The sequence below is a fragment of the Heterodontus francisci genome, chromosome 27 (assembly GCF_036365525.1).
Source record: "Heterodontus francisci isolate sHetFra1 chromosome 27, sHetFra1.hap1, whole genome shotgun sequence".
NCBI lineage: Eukaryota > Metazoa > Chordata > Chondrichthyes > Heterodontiformes > Heterodontidae > Heterodontus > Heterodontus francisci.
The window spans coordinates 10,383,843-10,404,061 of NC_090397.1; the positions used below are offsets into that span (position 1 = coordinate 10,383,843).

Consider the following 20,219-nt stretch of genomic DNA (forward strand, 5'->3'; position numbering starts at 1 on the left):
TCGAGGGGGAGTCAGAAACCCGTCAGCTTTAAAAGAGCGGCAACCAGTGTGTCTGTGAAGGAGTTGGAGGTACTGTATTTTTCATTTATTTGTGGCAGATGTATGAGTTGATTACAAGGTCGAGGCTGATATTGCTGGCTCTCTGGGGTTCACTTGAATGAGTAAAACTCCTGGTAGGGCCACAGCATCAGTGATTTATTCTGTGTAGGGGAGGGGGGCCGTGAGTGCCTGTCCTTGCAGCAGGCAGCAAATAGCTGTCCTCATTACATCTTTGGGACACTGCAGCTATGGGAATTGTCCACTCTGAAGGCAGCTCCTCTCGTGAGGAAGAGGATGCCACAAGGAGGAGGGACAGGAGGACGTGGCCAGGGAAATCAGCAACCTGCTGGTCAACTGCAGCCTGGGAATGGGGGAGGAGCAGAAGGTCACTGAATGCGCCGGGAGAAACCACCTGTAAGGATACGAGTCTACTAAGTAGGCTGAGTCTACCGCCCACGGTTGAGCTTTCTGCAGATGTCGGAGCGCCAGTCCCAAGAGACTGTCACATCTCTGAGGGATGCTGGCAGTGCAGGCCACATCCAACTCTGGGTGGCCATCCAATGCTGGTCGCATTCAAGATCATAGTTGCTCTGAACTTCTACGCATCAGGCTCCTTCCAGGCTTCCACAGGAGACGTGTGCAGAATCTCACAGTCATCAGTGCAGCACTGCATCAAGGTGGTAACTGATGCCATATTCAGGCTTACCAACCAGTTCGTTAAGTTCCAGACGATTCTACTAGTCAGGCCGAGAGTACCAGAAGTTTCAGCACCATTGTTGGTTCCCCATTGTCCAAGGTGTGGTTGACTGCACACATGCCGCCATTCGAGCACCTGCAGGTCTGACAGGGGCCTTCATTAATCGAAAGGGGTTTCAATCAATGAATGTGTAACCTATCTGTGACCACTGTAGGAGTATATTGCAGGTGTGTGCTCATTATCCAGGAAGCAGTCGTGATGCATTCATTCTCCAGAATGCCAGCACTATACAGCAACCACCCCTCACCCCCCGAGTGCTTGCAAGGATGGTTACTTGGCGACGGGGGTTGCCGCTGAAAAGACACAGTGGCGCAGTGGTTAGCACCGCAGCCTCACAGCTCCAGCAACCCGGGTTCAGTTCTGGGTACTGTTTGTGTGGAGTTTGCAAGTTCTCCCTGTGACCATGTGGGTTGCCGCCAGGAGCTCCGATTTCCTCCCACAGCCAAAGACTTGCAGGTTGATAGGTAAATTGGCTATTTTAAATTGCCCCTAGTGTAGGTAGGTGGTAGGAGAATGATAGGGATGTGGTAGGGAATATGGGATTAATGTAGGATTAGTATAAATGGGTGGTTGTTGGTCGGCACAGACTCGGTGGGCCGAAGGGCCTGTTTCAGTGCTGTATCTCTCTATGACTCTATGACGTGGCTGATGTCACCTTTGAGGAACCACGGAATGAAGCAGAGAAACGGTACCTTACGAGCCATGTGACCACCAAGGTCGCCATTGAGCAGACCATAGGACTTCTGGAGATGAGATTTAGGTGCCTGGATCGCACAGGTGGTGCCCTTCAGTACTCGCCAGCAAGGGTATCTCGCACTGTTGTTGTCTGCTACGCCTTGCATAACCTGGCGCTGCAGAGGGGCTAGTCCCTGGAGGCTGAGGACATTGTTCAGCACGAGGTATCCGCAGACGTGGATGTTGAAAGGATTGAGGAGGAGGGGGTGTAGCCACCTGAATGTCAGGAAAGGAGTTGGAGGTGTGCAGGAGTTGAACGCAAGGGAGGCTTTAATACTCGGGCGTTTCTCCTCATTGGAGGTTCATCACCCAGCGACTGTCTTGTTAATCTGAATTCAGGCATTCACATCAGCTGGAAGCGCTAAAGCACTCACCTGCAGGTGTTAATCTCAGCTGTAACAGTTTAACTTTCCCTCAAACACAACAAGGCACAAATGTGCCTCCTCTCCCAAGTCTCCATCTCCTCCTGCAGAACAACAAGATCGCCTAAAACATCATCATTGACTTGAGACAGATAAAAATGCCAAGTGAGAAATTAAATAAGTTTTGTGTGAAGTCGAACAGCAAATAAATAATTCTAAATCACACTAGTGACCCTCAGTGCAGTTAATGTGATTTCTTGAAATGCTTGCGCGTGCTCGCGGATGTTGACGACCCCACGCCACCAGCCACGGCAGAGGCAGGTGGCTGCTCAGGATGCCTTGTGGCTTGGGATGGCCTTGGCAGGCGTCCTCTGACTGTCCAAGGCCGTGAGGGCCTCGGCATGTTGAGGTGACCCTGAGCAGTCGCAGGACCGCCCACTGACACCCTGGGATTCTGAGGTCATAATGTCACTGGCAGAGGGGATAAGGAGCTGCTGCACGCATCAGGAGCTCCCAGATGCATACTGCTGTTGCTCCTGTGCCCTTGAGAGGCTCAATTGGGCCTCCCTGCTTACCTCAGAGGGATGAGCAGCTGCTGGATCTCACAGGTGCCTTTCGACAGCTCGCTGAGGCACTGCTCCATGGAGTTCACTTTCTCTGTGAGGCTCTGCAGGGACTGCTGGATTGGGCACTCCACTGCAGCCGCCAATCTGTTAATTGAGGAGGCCAGTTGCTCAGATGACGGGGACTGTGTGGTACTCGTGGCCTGGATGGAGATCTCCAAAGACCGTGCCAGAGCATGCATCGTTTCTGGTAACTCTGCCAGATCTTCACGCACCTCACGCTGCACCTGCAGCATCTCCTGCTGAATGGATGTCTGCAGAGGCTCAGCATGGGGCTTAGCACTGGCCTGGCATCCCACAGCCTTCCCAGTGTCAGGCTTCGGCCCATACTGCCTCTGGCAGCTGGTCCGGTATTTGTGTGGTGCTGGCACCAGGTTGTGACCATGCATCCAAGGACAGCCCAACCGAGGTGACTGTATCTGTATCCGATGGTGCTTGGTGCAGGGAAAAGATGTGATGTTGCACCCTCTGAGGTCCCCCCCTCCTCCTCCGAGGTGGACGGATGTGCCCGGCGATGCTGCCTGGCCAGTCTGATTAACACTCCAGACTGAAGGGCATGTCTTGGACTGCAGTGTGGCCACATGTGTGTGACTTTGAACTCGTGAGCAACCTTCATTGCTTGAAGCCCCCCCCCCCACCCTCGCCCGCACGCTGGGGAACTCCCCCTCCTGGCCAGGTGCTCCGGCCTTTCCGTTGGCTACTGAGCGTCCTCCAACCTCCCCAGCAAGCAGCAATGCATCGTCCTCCAAACTCGTGAGAATTGCCATGTTGGCGACACTGCCACCGGACCGTGCCCTCTTTTCCTGTGGAAACACATGGCGTTCAGTTCCTTGACTTGAAGGAGCACCCACTCATCCCTTGTGCTGCATGCTGCATCTGGAACCATTGCCATTGATGTGTACGGTTGGCACACATCTGGACCATGTTGCTTATCAGATGCGCCCAGCATATGGCCCATGACAGGGCTGCAGCCGTTCATGCTAGATGGATGGCTTCAACTTTGCAGCATCAACACCTGTTGACCCTCCCATATTAGTTCAAAGATACGATGACTGCAACATGCCCCTTACCCTGGCAGAGTGCAGAAGATCGTTGAGCTGCTTGCAGCACTGGAGCCATGTCCTCCTCTCAACCCCACGACTGCTGACCTCCTTTACAACCTCCAACCATGCCTTCTTGGTAACCTGGGGAGGCCTTCTCCTTCTGTCTGCTGGTAAGCGGACCTCCTGTCTTGCCTCAGCCTCTTGGAGGTGGACATGCAGGGTGTCTTCTGAGAACCTTGGGGCAATGGTTGCCTCTCTGCCATTGCCGCAAGCAGGTTCTGATCCTCCAAGATCTCCGTTAGCTTGATGGATATTGAATGGGTCGCCCCTTTAAATGTAATTGCACATCTTTTCCCCCTCGGCCAGGAATATTCGTATGCTCAGCTCCAGCTCCTCCCGCTGTCCACCTTGATGTAAGTAGCCCTCTCAGAACCACTGGGAGTGCTGAAAGCCCTTTTAAATGGCTTTCAGCACTTTCTTCAGGCTCTCGCAGCGCCCCTGCCGACGCTCACTGTCCTGTGAGCGCCCTTTTCAGCCATTAATCTGCTGCCGACACGCTAATTGAACCCTTAGCGCTCGATTGGGGCGACAACTGAGCGCGGAGCGGGAGCAACCTTGGCACCCGCTTCTGCCTCCCGGACCTGCCGGGAGAGGTAAAACTCTGGCCCTTGTTTATTTTGGAGCAACAGGGGGAGGCGGTGGTGGTGTGGTATTGTCATTGGACTAGTAACCCAGAGCCCCAGGGTATTGCTCTGGGGACATGGGTTCGAATCCCATCACAGCAGAAGGTGGAATTTGAGTTCAATTTAATAAATCTGGAATTAAAAGCTAGTTTAATGATGGTCATGATAGCATTGTCGATAATCGTAAAAACCCATCCGGTTCACTAATTTCCTTTAGGGGAGGAAATCTGCTGTCCTTACCTGGTCTGGCCTCCATGTGACACCAGACCCACAGCAATGTGGTTGACACTTAAATGCCCTCTGAAATGGCCTAGCAAGCCACTCGGTTGTATCTAACCACCACAAAATCAATAAGGAATGAAACCAGACAGACCACCCGGCATCGACTTAGGCACCACCTAGAAGGACAAGGACAGCAAATACGTGGGAACACCACCACCTGCAAGTTCCCCTCCAAGTCACACACCATCCTGACTTGGAACTATATCACCATTCCTTCACTGTCGCCGGATCAAAATCCTGGAACTTCCTTCCTAACAGCACTGTGGGTGTACCTACCCAACATGAACTGCAGCAGTTCAAGAAGGCGGCTCACCACCACCTTCTCGAGGGCAGTTAGGGATGGGCAATGAATGTTGTCCTAGTCAGCGATGCCCACATCCCATGAATGAATTTTTAAAAAGTACCAATATTCACTGGTGTTTCATCATGCATGAATCTGAACAACGTAATTTTGCCAGTTTACATGCACATTTTCATTAATTACATCCAATAACCATAAACGGGCCGACACCAAAAAATAAATTAACCAGCATTTATTTCATTGCTATTTGTGGAATCTACTAAGCCAGTGCAGTACTAAGAGAGCACTGCTTTGTTGAAGGTAGCATCTGTCTGTTTTCGTGTACCAGTTCTGTGGCACTATTTGAAAAGAGTAACCCGTTGGTCATCAAAAATCAGTTAATTTCTTTCAGTACCTTATTTTCACAAGTCCCTTGGTTCTCCAGTATTTCTGGGAGATTTTCTGTATCTTCCTCCATAAAGACAGACCCAAAGTAATTTTTTAGTTTCTCTGCCATTTCCCTATTCTCCATTATAAATTCTCCTGTAATGGACCCACATTTGTCCTTGTTAATCTTTTCCTTTTCACATACCTAAAGAAGCTTTTACAGTCTGCCTTTGTTTCTCACTAACTTGCATTCATATTCTGTTTTCCCTCCAATCAGGTTCCGCCGTGCCACAGTACCTAAACAGCTCTTAACAAATTCAAAAATAAAATCTTACGTGACTGACAAAGGTAAACTGTCACGCCTTATCCTTGTTATGGTCAGGTGAAGAGGGGTTGAAGGGCTTCCCTCTTTTCCCTCTCCTTGTTTGACCACAACAGGTTTAATTCTTCTTTAAAGTGGATATACTGGCCAATTCAGTAGGTGTTTGATTACTTACATGCTATGAACATAACAAGAACCAATTAGGCAGGTTTTCTTGAGTTTAACAAAGAAAGAGATTAACTTTATTGTATTTAAACCAAACTAAGTAAAATAGTAAACTACACACCAACTTTCACACGCACACACTAGAGGTTTACACACACACAAATAGGTTACTGAGTGGGGAAGGATAAATTGGTCGAGTTAGAGCCCATAGAAAAAGGGGTATACAATCAGTGGAGTTTGGTGATTCAGTTGGCTTCTAGCTGAATTTGGTAGTCCTGAGGCTTTTAGTTGAAGCGGTAGATGACTGACTCGGTGGGTCTCTCAGAGATAGCGATGCGGATGATTTCCTGCAAAGAGGTTTCTGATTGTAGCGGAAGTATGCAAAGGTGGTCAGTCAACAAGCAGGGTTCGAAGCTTGTAAGCTGAAAAGGAGAGAGAGAGAGACCCCGATTTGGGTCTACACGTGTCAGAGTCCAAATGCTTCTGAACCTGCTGCAGAGAAATACCAGCTTAAAACCACAGATGGGGGAGGGGGCACTTGTCACATGACAGGCGCCCAGTGATTCAAGCATGGTCGTTAGCAGTGTATTCTTGCTAGAGAACAGGCAGTTCCCTTAAACTTCCTGGATCTTGGTTTTTTACCGGGATGAGTAGACATTTCGTCTCTACCTCACAGGCCTGGCAATGTAGGATACAGTGTTGCAAATTACGTGGCCATCTTAAGTTGCTCGCAAAGTCATCTATTATCTGTTCCTTTTTAAATTTCTTTAAAAAAATAAATAAATTCAGGTCTCCAGTCAGTGGATCCAAGAAAATTATCATTCAACAAAGCACGTTGGCGTGACATCCTTCTCAACCTGCCTGCAGCCTTTGACTCGATTGACCACACCATCCTTCTCCAAAGCCTCTCCACAGTCGTCCTGCTGGGTGGGGCTGCTCTCACCTATCATCTATCTAATTGTAGCCAGCGATTCACTTGCCGTGGTTTCTCTTCCTACTCCTACACCGTTACCTCTGGTGTCCTCCAAGGATCTACCCTCGGCCTCCTCCAATTTCTCATCTACACATGACAACATCCAAAAGCGTGTAAGTTTCTGGATATATGCTGATGACACCCAGCTGTACCTCACCACCAACTCTCAACTCCTCCACTGTTGCTAAATTATCAAATTGCTTATCTGATATCCAGTACTGAATGAGCAGAAATTTCCTTCAATCTAGTATTAGGAAGACTGAAGCCATTGTTTTCAGTCCATGCTCCAAACTCTGTTCTCTAACTGCCAGATCCATCGCTGTCCTTTGCAACCATCTGAAACTAATTCAGTCTGTTCTCAATCTTGGTGTCATTTTTGACCCCAAGCTGAGCTTCCGACCATATATCTGTGCCATCACTAAGCCTGCCTATTTCCATCTCCGTAACATTGTCCAATTTTGCCTCAGCTCATATGCTGCTGAAACCCTTATTCATGCCTTAATACCTCTAGACTTGACTATTCCGTTGTACTCCTGGCTAGTCTGTCAAATTCTGCCCTCCATAAATTTGAGGTCATCCAAAACCCTGCTGCCTGTGCCTTTACTGGCACCTCGCACCAAGTCATGTTCATCTTTCACCCCTGTGCTCACTGACTTACATTGGCTTCCGGTTAAGCAACGTCTTGATTTTAAAATTCTCATCTTGTTTTCAAATCCCTCCATGGCCTCTTCCCTCCCTGTCTCTGTAATCTCCTCCAGCCCTAGAATCCTCTGGGATATCTGTTCTCGTCTAATTCTGGACCCACTAGCATACCCAATTTTAATCACTTCACCATTGGTGGCCATGCCTTCAGCTGCCTAGGCCCTAAGCTCTGGAATTCTGTCCCTAAACCTCTCTGCCTCTCTACCTCGCTTTCATCCTTTAAGACACTCCTTAAAACCTAACCTCTGTGACCAAACTTTTAATCATCTCCCCTGATATCTCCTTATGTGTCTTGGAATCATATTTTTATAATGCTGCAGTGAAGCACCTTAAGACGTCTTATTACATTAACAGTGCTATCCAAATATGTTGCATTTGACCCCAAGATGAGCTTCCAACCACCTATCCACATCAAGACTGTCCACAAGACTGTGGAGATTGCAGGGGCTCTGACCCTAATTTTTAATTCCTCTCTGGCCACGGGGGAGGTGCCAGAGGACTGGAGAACAGCTAATGTGGTCCCATTATTTAAGAAAGGTTGTAGAGATAAGCCAGGGAACTACAGACCAGTGAGTCTCACGTCAGTGGTAGGGAAACTATTGGAGAAAATTCTGAAGGATGAATCTATCTCCACTTGGAGAGGCAAAATTTGATTAGGAATAGTCAGCATGGCTTTGTCAGAGGGAGGTCATGCCTAACAAATTTGATTGAATTTTTTGAGCATGTGACCAGGTATGTAGATGAGGGTAGTGCAGTTGATGTAGTTTACATGGATTTCAGCAAAGCCTTTGACAAGGTCCTGCATGGGAGACTTATCAAGAAAGCAAATGCACATGGGATACAGGGTAACTTGATAAGGTGGATTCAAAATTGGCTTAGCTGTAGTAGATGACAGATGGCTGTTAGAGTGACTGGAAGCCAGTGTCCAGTGGCGTGCCACAGGGATCTGTGCTGCGTCCCCTATTGTTTGTCATTTATATAAACAACATAGATGACTATGTGGGGGGTAGGATCAGTAAGTTCGCGGATGACACAAAGATTGGCCGAGTGGTTAACAGTGAGGTGGAGTGTCTTAGGTTACAGGAAGATATAGACGGGATGGTCAAATGGGCAGAAAAGTGGCAGATGGAATTTAACGCTGAAGAGTGTGAGGTGATACACTTTGGAAGGAGTAATGTGGCACGGAAGTATTCAATGAATGGCCTGACACTGGGAAGTTCCGAGGAACAAAGGGACCTTGGCGTGTTTGTCCATAGATCTCTGAAGGCAGAAGGGCAGGTTAATAGGGTAGTGAAAAAGGCATATGGGACACTTACTTGCCTTTATCAATCGAGGCATAGATTACAAAAGCAGGGAGGTCATGTTGGAGTTGTACAGAACTTTGGTAAGGCCACAGCTGGAGTACTGTGTGCGATTCTGGTCACCACATTATAGGAAGGATGTGATTGCATTGGAGGGGGTGCAGAGACGATTCACCAGGATGTTGCCTGGGATGGAACATTTAAGCTATGAAGAGAGGTTGGATAGGCTTGGGTTGTTTTTGCTGGAGCAGAGAAGACTGAAGGGTGACCTGATCGAGGTGTACAAGATTATGAGGAGGGTGGATAGGGAACAGCTGTTCCCCTTAGTTGAAGGGTCAGTTACGAGGGGTCACAAGTTTAAGGTGAGGGGCGGGAGGTTTAAGGGGGATTTGAGGAAGAACTTTTTTACCCAGAGGGTGGTGACGGTCTGGAATGCCCTGCCTGGGAGGGTGGTAGAGGTGGGTTGCCTCACATACTTTTAAAAAGTACCTGGATGAGCACCTGGCACGTCATAACATTCAAGGCTATGGGCCAAGTGCTGGCAAATGGGATTAGGTAGACAGGTCAAGTGTCTTTAATGCATCGGTGCAGACTTGATGGGCCGAAGGGCCTCTTCTGCACTGTATGATTGTGATTTCCACCTCCGTAACATCACCTAGCTTACCTGCTACTAAAACCCTCATCCATGCCTTTGCTTACAGATTTGACTATTCCAACACACTGCTGGCCGGCCTCCCTAGTTCTATCCTCCGTAAACTTGAAATCATTCAAAACACGGTTGCCCATGTCCTAACTTGCACCAAGTCCTGCTTGCTGATCTACATTGGCTCCCAGTTAAGCAGTGTCTCAGTTTTAAAATTATAATCCTTGTTTTCAATTCCTTCATGGCCTCGCCCCCTCTGTATCTCTTGTGATGTTACACCGCTTTTCAAGAAAGGAGGTAGAGAGAAAAAAGGGAACTACAGGCCAGTTAGCCTAACATCAGTTGTTGGGAAGATGCTGGAAACCATTATTAAAGAAGTTTTAACATTGCACTTGGAAAAGCATAGTATGATTAGAACAAGTCAGCATGGTTTTACGAAAGGGAGATCCTGTTTGACAAATTTATTATAGAGTTTTTTGAGGATGTAACTAGTAGGGTAGATAAAGGGGAACCAGTAGATGTAATATACTTGATTTTCAAAAGGCATTCGATAAAGTGCCACATAAAAGATTAATAGGCGATAAGGGCTCATGGTGTTGGGTGTAATATATTGACGTGGATAGAGGATTGGTTAACAGACAGGAAGCAGAGAGTGAGCATAAATGGGGCGTTTTCAAGTTGGCAGGCAGTGAATAATGGGGTGCTGCAAGGATCAGTGCTGGGGCCTCAGCTACTTACTCTCTATATTAATGACTTGGATGAAGAGAGAGAGTAATGTATCTAAGTTTGCTGATACAAAGCTTGGTGGAAAGGTAAGCTGGGGGCAGGATGTCGAGAGGCTACAAAGTGATATAGACAGATTAAGTGAGTGGGCAACAAGATGGCAAATGGAGTATAATGTAGGGAAGTGTGAAGTTCACTTTTGGTCCTAAAAATAGAAAGGTGGAATATTTTTACAAGGTGTGAAACTGGTAAGTGTTGATGTTCAGAGATACTTGGGGGAACTCATTCAAGGGACATTAACATGCAGATGCAGCAGGCTATTAGGAAGGCAAATGGCATGTTGGCCCTTATTGCAAGGGGATTGGAGTACAGGAATAAAGAAGTCTTACTAATATTGTACAGGGCTTTGGTGAGACCACACCTGGAATACTGTGTGCAGTTTTGGTCTCCACATTTAAGAAAGGATATACTTGCACTGGAGGCAGTGCAGCAAAGATTTACAAGATTCTGAAAGGGCTTGATAGAGTAGAAGCTGAGAGATTGTTCCCACTGGTCAGGGAATATAGAACACGGGGACACAGTCTCAGGATAAGGGGTCAACATTCAGGACTGAGATGAAGAGAAATTACTTCACTCAAAGGGTCGTGAATCTTTGGAATGCTCTACCCCAGATGGTTGTGGATGCTCCATCATGGAATATATTTAAGGCTGGGATAGATAGATTTTTGGTCTCATGGGGAATCAAGGAATATGGGGAGTGGGCAGGAAAGTGGAATTGAAGCCTAAGGTCAGCCATGATCGTATTGCATGGCGGAGCAGGTTTGACAGGCCATATGGTGTACTTCTGCTCCTGTGTCTTGTGTGATTTCCTCCAGCCTTGCAGTCCCCGAAGAGCTCTGTGCACTGTCGATTCTGGCCTCTTGAGCATTCCCAACTTTAATCATTCCACCATTGGTGACCATGCCTTCAGCTGCCAATGCCCTAAGTTCTGGAATTCCCTCTGTAAATCTTTCCACTGGTCTGCCTCACTTTGCACCTTTCAGATGCTCCTTCAAGCTCTTAAAACAAGCTTTTGCTCATTGCTCTCATGTGATTTGGTGTGAAATTTAGTTTCAAAACATTTGTAAAGCACCTTGGGATGTGTTATTACGTTAAAGGCGCGGCATAAATGAAGTTTTTGTTGTTTATGGCCTTGTCTGCAGCAAAAGCTTACTGTCTCTCATCCTGGTTGATCCCTCTGTTATGGCCCCTGTCTTTGCTTCATCAAATTATAGGGATGCAGACTTGAATGTAAATGGTGCACAACTGGTTTGGCTGTCCCTCACCATCTGGTTGGACCACATCAAGTACTATTGGACTGTACTGCTTCTTGTCAAAACTGCATACCACTCCAGAATCATCTTGGAGAGCAAAGCGAACTTCGGGCTTCTTTTCTCCATTATTAACCATTTCCTTAAACCCTTCACCCCCACCATCTCCATCTTCATCTTCAATAATGAGTGCGAGAATATTCTAGACTTCTTTAACACTAAGATTGAGATCATCTGTTCAACTGCCTCTGCTGTTTCAACATGCCCTCCGAACCCTAAGCCACATTTCTCTTCAGTTTCTCTTTTATATTTCCTCTCCTACCATCTCCGAGCTCATCTTGCCCATGAGGTCCACCACCTGTTCCCTTGACCCCTTTGCCACTAAACTGCTGACTACCCAACTTCCCTTCCTGGCTCCATGCTAGCTGCTGTAAACTATTTCTCCCCTTTGCTTTCAAACCATTGCTACCACCCCCTCGTCAAAAACAACAAATACACAGACATAGGAATATATTAATGAATTACTTTCTGACATATAATCTTTGTGGCACAGCAAGATTTCACAAATGGAGAATCAGGTAAAAAACCATTTAATTTGTTTTTTGATACTGGTAATTGAGTAAGACTGGTTGCCTGGGATATGAGCAGTGCTCTGTTTTCTTGTTGGAATAGTGTTGTGGGATCTGGACAGGCAGATGGGACCTTAGTTTGGTATCTTAGCTGAAAGACATGGAATCATAGAACACAGAAGGAAATCATTCAGTCCATTATGTCTGTGCCAGCTCTCTGCAAGAGCAACTCACCTTGTCCCACACCCCGCCTTTTCCCCTGCAAATTTTTCCTTTTCATATAATTATCCAAATGCCATTATGCACTCATCCAATCTTTTCTAAGACAGACTGGGGCACATGATGAGATGAAGCTGAATATAAATCATTCTTTATTTCTTTACATTTCTTTATTGCACAGACAGCAAGTGAACATAGAGTAAAAGTTAAAGCAAGTGCTCTTAGTTTGGTCTTGCTTCTCTCTGATAGCATGGAGAGAAAATAGTAAACCTTTTCCACTATCCCTTTCATAGATTGGCTTACTTGGTTTTTGATTGGGCCAGGGCTGTAAGGCTGTATCTTTTTGGGGACTCCAGATGTGATATGAGAGTGGGAAGACAACTCATTGTTAGTCATGCATTGGATACAATCCAATAGTACAGATAAGACTGGAACTAAGCAAGGGGGTAGTCCCATTGAAGAAACACTATATAGACTTGTTTTAGCAGTGTCTTCCTAAGACTACTTCTGACTGCCAGAACTGATCACTTGAAAATGTAGCTTCTAGTTTCAGACCAAGGGCTGTGTCTCAAAGACTTCAAACCCTGCTTGCCTGCCCATTGTCCTTTTTCTTGATCTTCTAATTCTGGCTTTGCGGAGCAGAAGGATTCAGCAGGCCTGTAAAACCAAACTGACTACCTCCTCGCTGGGAAATATCCTCTGCAGCCACTTCATGCCTTGCCCGCTTGCATAAAGTCTTCCTCACAAAAAGTATGAATATTTGTTTGGTCAACTCAGAAGATGACAAATTGCTGATGTCCCTAGTCATCCTGACAATGTACCTGGGTGAGATAATAGATCCTCATATCAGTTTGAAATAGGCTGTTAATTATGTCATTTCCCAAACTGGTTCATCTTGTTTTAATATATACTCTCCAAAGAGCCTGTGATCTTTCCTTTTAGACCTGTGTAAGTTCACTTAGTTTTCTTTTTAAAAAAAAAACCTGTCGGAAAACACAATATCAAAATCCTGCAAATTGTCCTAAGGCTCTTCACAGTGTACCTAAAACAGAAAAACAGACCCTGACCCAAAGAAAGAGATTAGGAGGAGTAACCGAAAACTTAATCAAATTTAAGAAGTGTTTCTTAAAAGTTGGTGAGGCAGAGAGAGTAGGGAGGGAATTCTAGAATGTGTGGTATGAGCATTTGAAGGTCGAAAGTGAAAAGTATGTGCTGAAGTGGCCAGAATCAAAGTTTGGGGGAGATTGTAGGCTGATGGTTATTACAAATGTAGGGAGGATTAAGACCCTGGAGATTTGTAAATAAAGGTGCAAATTTTAATTTTAAGGTGTTATGGGGAACTGAAAGCCAATGTAGGTCAGCAAGGAAGGGGTGATGGCCGAGCATAAATACAACTTGTATTTATATAGTGCTTTTAACAGAGTAAAGCACCCCAAGATGCTTCACAGGAGTGTTTTGAAACAAAGTTTGACACCGAGCCTCTTCAGGAAATATTAGGGCAGATGACCAAAAGCTTGATGAAAGAGGTAGATTTTAAGGTGCATCTTAAAGGAGGAAAGAGAGGTGGAGAGGTTTAGAGAGAGAGTACCAGAGCTTAGGGCCTTGGCTGCTGAAAGCATGGCCTCCAATCGTGGAGTGATTTTAAAGTCAGAGGTGCTTAAGAGGCCAGAATTTGAGGAGTACAGATATCTCAGGGCTCAGAGTTGTAGGGTTGGTGGAGATTGCAGAGATAGGGAGAGGCAAAGCCATGGAGGGATTTGAAAATAAGGGTGGAAAATTTTAAAATCCAGCTGTTGCTTAACTGGGAGTCAATGAAGTTCAGTCAGCACAGGGCTGATGGATGAATGCGACTTCATGCGAGTTAGGGACACAGACAGTGGAATTTTGGGTGAGTTGACAGTTCTGGAAAGTGAAGTTTGAGAGGCCAGCCAGCAGAGCATGGGAGTTTCAAGTGTGGAGGTGCCATTGGTATGTAGGTTTCAGACGTTCCGCTTGTGGGTTGTGGGTCAAACAGGACACAGGTTGTAAACACTGTGATTCAGTCTTAGACAGTGGCTAGAGACAGGAATGGAATTGGTGGAGAGTGTACAAAGTTTGTGGTGGGGGCTGAAGGCTATGGCTTCTGAATTCCTAACGTTTAGTGGAGGAAATTGACTCATTCAGGACTGGTGGTCAAAAAGCAGTCTGCCAGTATAGAGGCAGTAGAGGGGTCGACAGAGATGGTCCTGAGTGGTGTCAGTCTCAATGTAAAGCTGACTCCATGTCTTTGATGTTGCCAAGGTGAAGAGGAAAATTGAACCATTCATATACCTTTGCAGAGATTCCAAAGGTGGTGGTGTAGAAGTTGGAAGAGAAGTTACCACCAGTTATGCATTAGCTACTATCGGATAGATAAAACTGGAACTAGTGACTCATTCTCCGGAACTGAGATTTTGCAGTTTGAGATGAAGGTGTGGTTGCTTGCAGCAGACTAGTCTGTCAAAGGTGTTCAATCAGTGACCAGAAGACCAAGCTTCACAGGATCTGTTGAAACATTAGTCCAGCTGTGAATTTGATGCCAAGTTTCAGTTCATAAAAGCCTGAACTGAAATGATCGTTCTATGATTGTTTGGGTGGCGCAGTGGTTAGCACTGCAGCCTCACGACTGCAGCGATCCGGGTTCAGTTCTGGGTACTGCCTGTGCAGAGTTTGCAAGTTCTCCCTGTGCCTGCGTGGGTTTCCGCCGGGTACTCTGGTTTCCTCCCACAGCCAAAGACTTGCAGGTTGATAGGTAAATTGGCCATTATAAATTGCCCCTAGTGTAGGTAGATGGTAGGAGAATGGTGGGGATGTGGTAGAGAATATGAGGTTAATGTAGGATTAGTATAAATGGGTGGTTGTTGGTCGGCACAGACTCGGTGGGCCGAAGGGCATGTTTCGGTGCTTTATCTCTAAATAAAAAAAATAATAATTTTCTCTTTGGCCTCCTTGTCTCGAGAGAGAATGGGTAGAGGTGGTCAGTGGTTTGTGGAGCAGCACCTGGAGTGGCTATAAAGGCAAATTCTAGAGTGACAGACTCTTCCACAGGCGCTGCAGATAAAATTGGTTGTCGGGGCTGTTACAGCGTTAGCTCTCTCCTTGCACTTCTGTCTTTTTTCCTGCCAACTGCTAAGTCTCTTCGACTCGCCACTCTTTAGCCCCACTTTTATGACTGTCCGCCAGTTCTGGTGATCACTGGCAACTGACTCCCACGACTTGTGGTCAATGTCACAGGACTTCATGTCGCGTTTGCAGACATCTTTAAAGCGGAGGCATGGATGGCCGGTGGGTCTGATACCAGTGACGAGCTTGCTGTACAATGTGTCTTTGGGGATCCTACCATCTTCCATGTGGCTCACAAGGCTAAGCCATCTCAAGCGCCGCTGGCTCAGTAGGGTGTATATGCTGAGGATGTTGGCCGCCTCGAGGACTTCTGTGTTGGAGATACGGTCCTGCCACCTGATGCCAAGGATTCTCCGGAGGCAGCGAAGATGGAATGAGTTGAGACATTGCTCTTGGCTGACATACGTTGTCCAGGCCTCGCTGCCATAGAGCAAGGTAGTGAGGACACAGGCTTGAAACACTCGGACTTTTGTGTTCCGTGTCAGAGCGCCATTTTCCCACACCCTCTTGGGCAGTCTGGACATAGCAGCGGACGCCTTTCCCACGCGCTTGTTGATTTCTGCATCGAGAGACTGATTACTGGTGATAGTTGAGCCTAGGTAGGTGAACTCTTGAACCACTCCCAGAGCGTGGTCGCCAATATTGATGGATGGAGCATTTCTGGCGTCCTGTCCCATGATCATTTTCTTGAGGCTGATGGTTGGACCAAATTCGTTGCAGGCAGCTGCAATCCTGTCAATGAGTCTCTGCAGACACTCTTCTGTGTGAGATGTTAATGCAGCATCGTCAGCGAAGAGGAGTTCCCTGATGAGGACTTTCCGTACTTTGGTCTTTGTTCTAAGACGGGCAAGGTTGAACAACCTGCCATCTGATCTTGTGTGGAGGAAAATTCCTTCTTCTGAAGACTTGAATGCATGTGAGAGCAGCAGTGAGAAGAAGATCCCGAACAGTGTAGGTGCGAGAACACAGCCCTGTTTCATGCCACTCAGGATGGGAAAGGGGTCTGATGAGGCACCGTTATGCTGAATTGTGCCTTTCATATTGTCATGGAATGAGGTGATGATGCTTAGTAGCTTTGGTGGACATCTGATCTTTGCTAGTAGTCTGAAAAGACCACGTCTGCTGACTAGGTCAAAGGCTTTGGTGAGATCTATGAAAGCAACGTAGAGGGGCATCTGTTGTTCGCGGCATTTCTCCTGTAGCTGGTGAAGGGAGAACAGCATGTCAATGGTGGATCTCGCTGCTCTAAAGTCGCCCTCAATGCAGCCCAATCTCTGCCAGTCATGGATGAGCTGGACGAACAGCCAACAAAATCGGAACTCCATGATGCCATTGATTCTCTAGCCAGTGGAAAAGCCCCTGGAAAGGATGGCATTACCCCTGAAATAATCAAGAGTGTCAAGCCTGCTATACTCTCAGCACTCCATGAACTGCTTTGCCTGTGCTGGGATGAGGTAGCAGTACCACAGGACATGCGTGATGCCAATATCATCACCCTCTATAAGAACAAGGGTGATCGCGGTGACTGCAACAACTACCGTGGAATCTCCCTGCTCAGCATAGTGGGGAAAGTCTTCGCTCGAGTCATTTTAAACAGACTCCAGAAGCTGGTTGAGCGTGTCTACCCTGAGGCACAATGCGGCTTTCGAGCAGAGAGATCCACCATTGACATGCAGTTCTACAATTACAATATATTTATATGGGCACCTCTTTTACTTAGGTGCAACCATTAAAATAACAAAAATAATTTTACTTAGTCTTGAATTGGTTTGCTCTGTGATAGTTAGTCATAGAGAATCCTTAATTATTTTCATGGCAATGGAATTAATGGTATGCGAAGATTTCTATTTTAGTTATACTGCAGAAGGAGGCCTCAGTAAATTTCCTGTTTATTGCTGGCACTATAGCTGATGTAATAGGATATGTTATTTATAACTCGGGATGAGGAGGCTAAACATTAACTGAGCTATTTTTACTTTCACCAGAATTGTTGAGTGATTGATAAGCGTTTTGCATAGAAATGTGCACATTCTATTTGCAGGCTTGAAAACTTTTATGCACTTTTTCAGCATGCTAAGGTTAAATATATATTAATTTTCCACTTATCCATACTGAAGTCTGCTATTGTTACTTCTCAGTGCCATGTTTTATTAGCTAGGAGGGAAATGCTGCTGCGCATAGTCCCACAGTTACTGTCAATATTGCTATGTGACCTATTCAAGAGCTCAACTTTATCTCTTGACCAGTGCAAAAGGGCTGCTTTTACAACCAACCCCACACCTTACATGAAGGAAATATTCCCTTATTCAGGAGAAATCGGGAAGGTATTCTCCACAGGATTAACAAATTCTTTGTTATTGATAAACCCACCAATCGCATTATGAGCTGCATCATGCTTTCTCCAGACCTCTTCAACTGACAGGTATCAAATACTCTGACAGGCCATATACATCAGCCTTTAATCTGTGCATTAGTTTTATTGAAAAATAGAAAATTACCACAATAGTCAAATAACTGTTAAGTAATTATTTGAGTAAATAATTTACTTAAAATAATTTAAAAAGTAACATTATTGAAATAAAATAATTAAAATCTACTTACTAAGTAAATAACTATCAAGTAACTAAACATCACAATACCTCAGTAACAGACACCGTCATTAGGTATGTCCTCTCAATATCAGGGGCGGCGCAGTGGTTAGCACCGCAGCCTCACAGCTCCAGCTACCTGGGTTCCGTTCTGGGTACTGCCTGTGCGGAGTTTGCAAGTTCTCCCTGTGACTGCGTGGGTTTCCGCCGGGTGCTCCAGTTTCTTCCCACAGCCAAAGACTTGCAGGTTGATAGGTAAATTGGCCATTGTAAATTGCCCCTAGTGTAGGTAGTTGGTAGGAGAATTGAGGGAAGGTGGGGATGTGGTAGGGAATATGGGATTGATGTAGGATTAATGTAGATGGGTGGTTGGTCGGCACAGTCTCGGTGGGACGAAGGGCCTGTTTCGGTGCTGTATTTCTCTCTAATATCCCTTAATGTGGCATTTGGAGTGCCCATGTAGGGAATGGGTAATGCATTTTTTTTTTACCTCTGCTTTATGCCCACCTTGACTGAAATGAACTTGGCTTACCTGAACCCAACTCTTAGTAAGCATATGCTCTTAGCACAAATTGCTTTTCTATTTCCAGTATTTGGGCGAAAGGCTGGCTGGTGTGAGAAGTGGGGAAGGAGGGGAAAGAACCATATTAATGTACTAGAGGATCCTCTTTTCAAGTTATTACAGCAGAAGAACGCAAGTTTACATTGCTTTTGGCTTGAACTATATTTCCAGGAGGGTTTACTGTTTCGTTCCTAACATTGACATCCTCTGAGTTCAAAATAAACCCCCATCCCCCCCCAAAAAAGGAAAAGTAAGGTGTGGATCGTTATATTCAATGGCACCTGAAATGATAAGACTCTGCCTTGCTCTGATTAACTTGTTTGTAGCCCTGTACAGGATCAGGATAACCATTCTTCAGAAATGGACATCAACTCAGATGAGGAAGAAATCATTTTTAGCTCTGATGAAGATGATACCAGTTCAGATACAAGCAAAGGGGAACTGGACCAGCAAGATGAGAAGCAGGTAGCTTGTTATATTTAGTATGGTTCTTCAAGACAGAAGTTTTTCAAAATATAATTCTAGTAGATCTGCTGTGGCAGTGCTCAACAATAGGGATCTTTTATACCATGTAGGAAATAACATTAGAGTCTTTGATTTATAATGATTGCATAAAATAAATCCAATTTATTAAATGCTATTCTTTTAACTCTATGTTTAATCTTCTATCTCAGCGTTTTAGAGCTATAAGTACATTTTTGTTGGAGGGGAAATTGTGATAAAGGTCATTCATTGCTTTATGTACTGGTATGTAGTACAATTTTGTACAATACAGGAGGGTACATTGACAACAAAGAGTGTACATTTGTGTAGGAGTTTTACATATATCTGTATGTATGTGCTCAGTGGAAGGATGGGCGCACATAGTTGCAGAGTATTCTGTTTTGTTTTTTTTGAAAATATCATTCTTTTGGTGTGTTGTGCAGCTGGGACCATGTGATGGTGTGTTCCCATCTGCTACTTTGCCTTAATTTACCCCTCCCTCTGCATGAATATGTGGTAGTTGAGTGCTCACGTGGGCTTCCAGAACAGGGTGGGGGAGTATGAGGGGTCCAAACTGCTTGATGATTTCCCAGTTCTGATGGAGGTCAGACATCACATGCTCTGACTTGCATATGTAACAATATTTATGTAGGTCTTGCTTTTCCTGTCCACAAGCATTATCTATTGTCAGAACTTTCAGATACTTTTTTCTGTCAACATTTAGAACTTTAAATTGCAATATCAACACATCCCATTCAATTTATCAACTATCACAATGTAGTTAGTTGTTCTAGCCGCCATATGACTTCAGGGAACTTCTGAAGTCTCTCTCTCAACTCCATTACCATCTTGTATATTATTTAAAGCTTAGTCATGAACCGACTGAGCAAAGCCATGAAAAATGTACTACTTTTTTAAGTTTACACACAACTTGATATTATTTACAAACTTATTTTCAGTATCCTGTTCATAACCTCTTAAAGTATTTAACCATTTGAGCCTATGGTTATTCTTGGGTATTTTGCCATGGACTACTGTCCAAATAGAACTGCATTTAAATGCTACCTTTTTGATCTTCTAAACACCACTCAATAGTAATCATGTTCTTTAGCTATGAATTTCTTGTGAGGCATCTTATCAAATATTCTCCTCAGATTGGGGAACTATCTTCCACCAAATACAGTTATTTTCAAGGAATTCTAATAAATGTTGCTGCGTAATGCACTTAACATAAAACCATGTTTCTGACTTTAACATTTGAAAATAATTAAAGCTGTTTCAATCTATTGATAACATACCTGTGCGCTATGTACTGCTTAGGTTTATG

The 20,219-nt window shown here is 45.4% G+C and overlaps 1 protein-coding gene across 4 annotated transcripts in view; it reads left to right on the forward strand.

Annotated features, from left to right (window-relative positions):
- The window catches only part of fgd6 (FYVE, RhoGEF and PH domain containing 6), a 185,861-nt gene that overhangs the window by 21,938 nt on the left and 143,704 nt on the right, over positions 1-20,219 (forward strand). For all 4 annotated transcript variants that reach the window (XR_010977625.1, XM_068058785.1, XM_068058784.1 and 1 more), the window contains one exon: positions 18,736-18,874. Coding sequence is in view for 3 of the 4 variants with exons in the window: in XM_068058785.1 (XP_067914886.1) it covers positions 18,736-18,874 (139 nt within the window). In the remaining variant the exon portion in view is untranslated. The remainder of the gene's footprint in view (positions 1-18,735; positions 18,875-20,219) is intronic.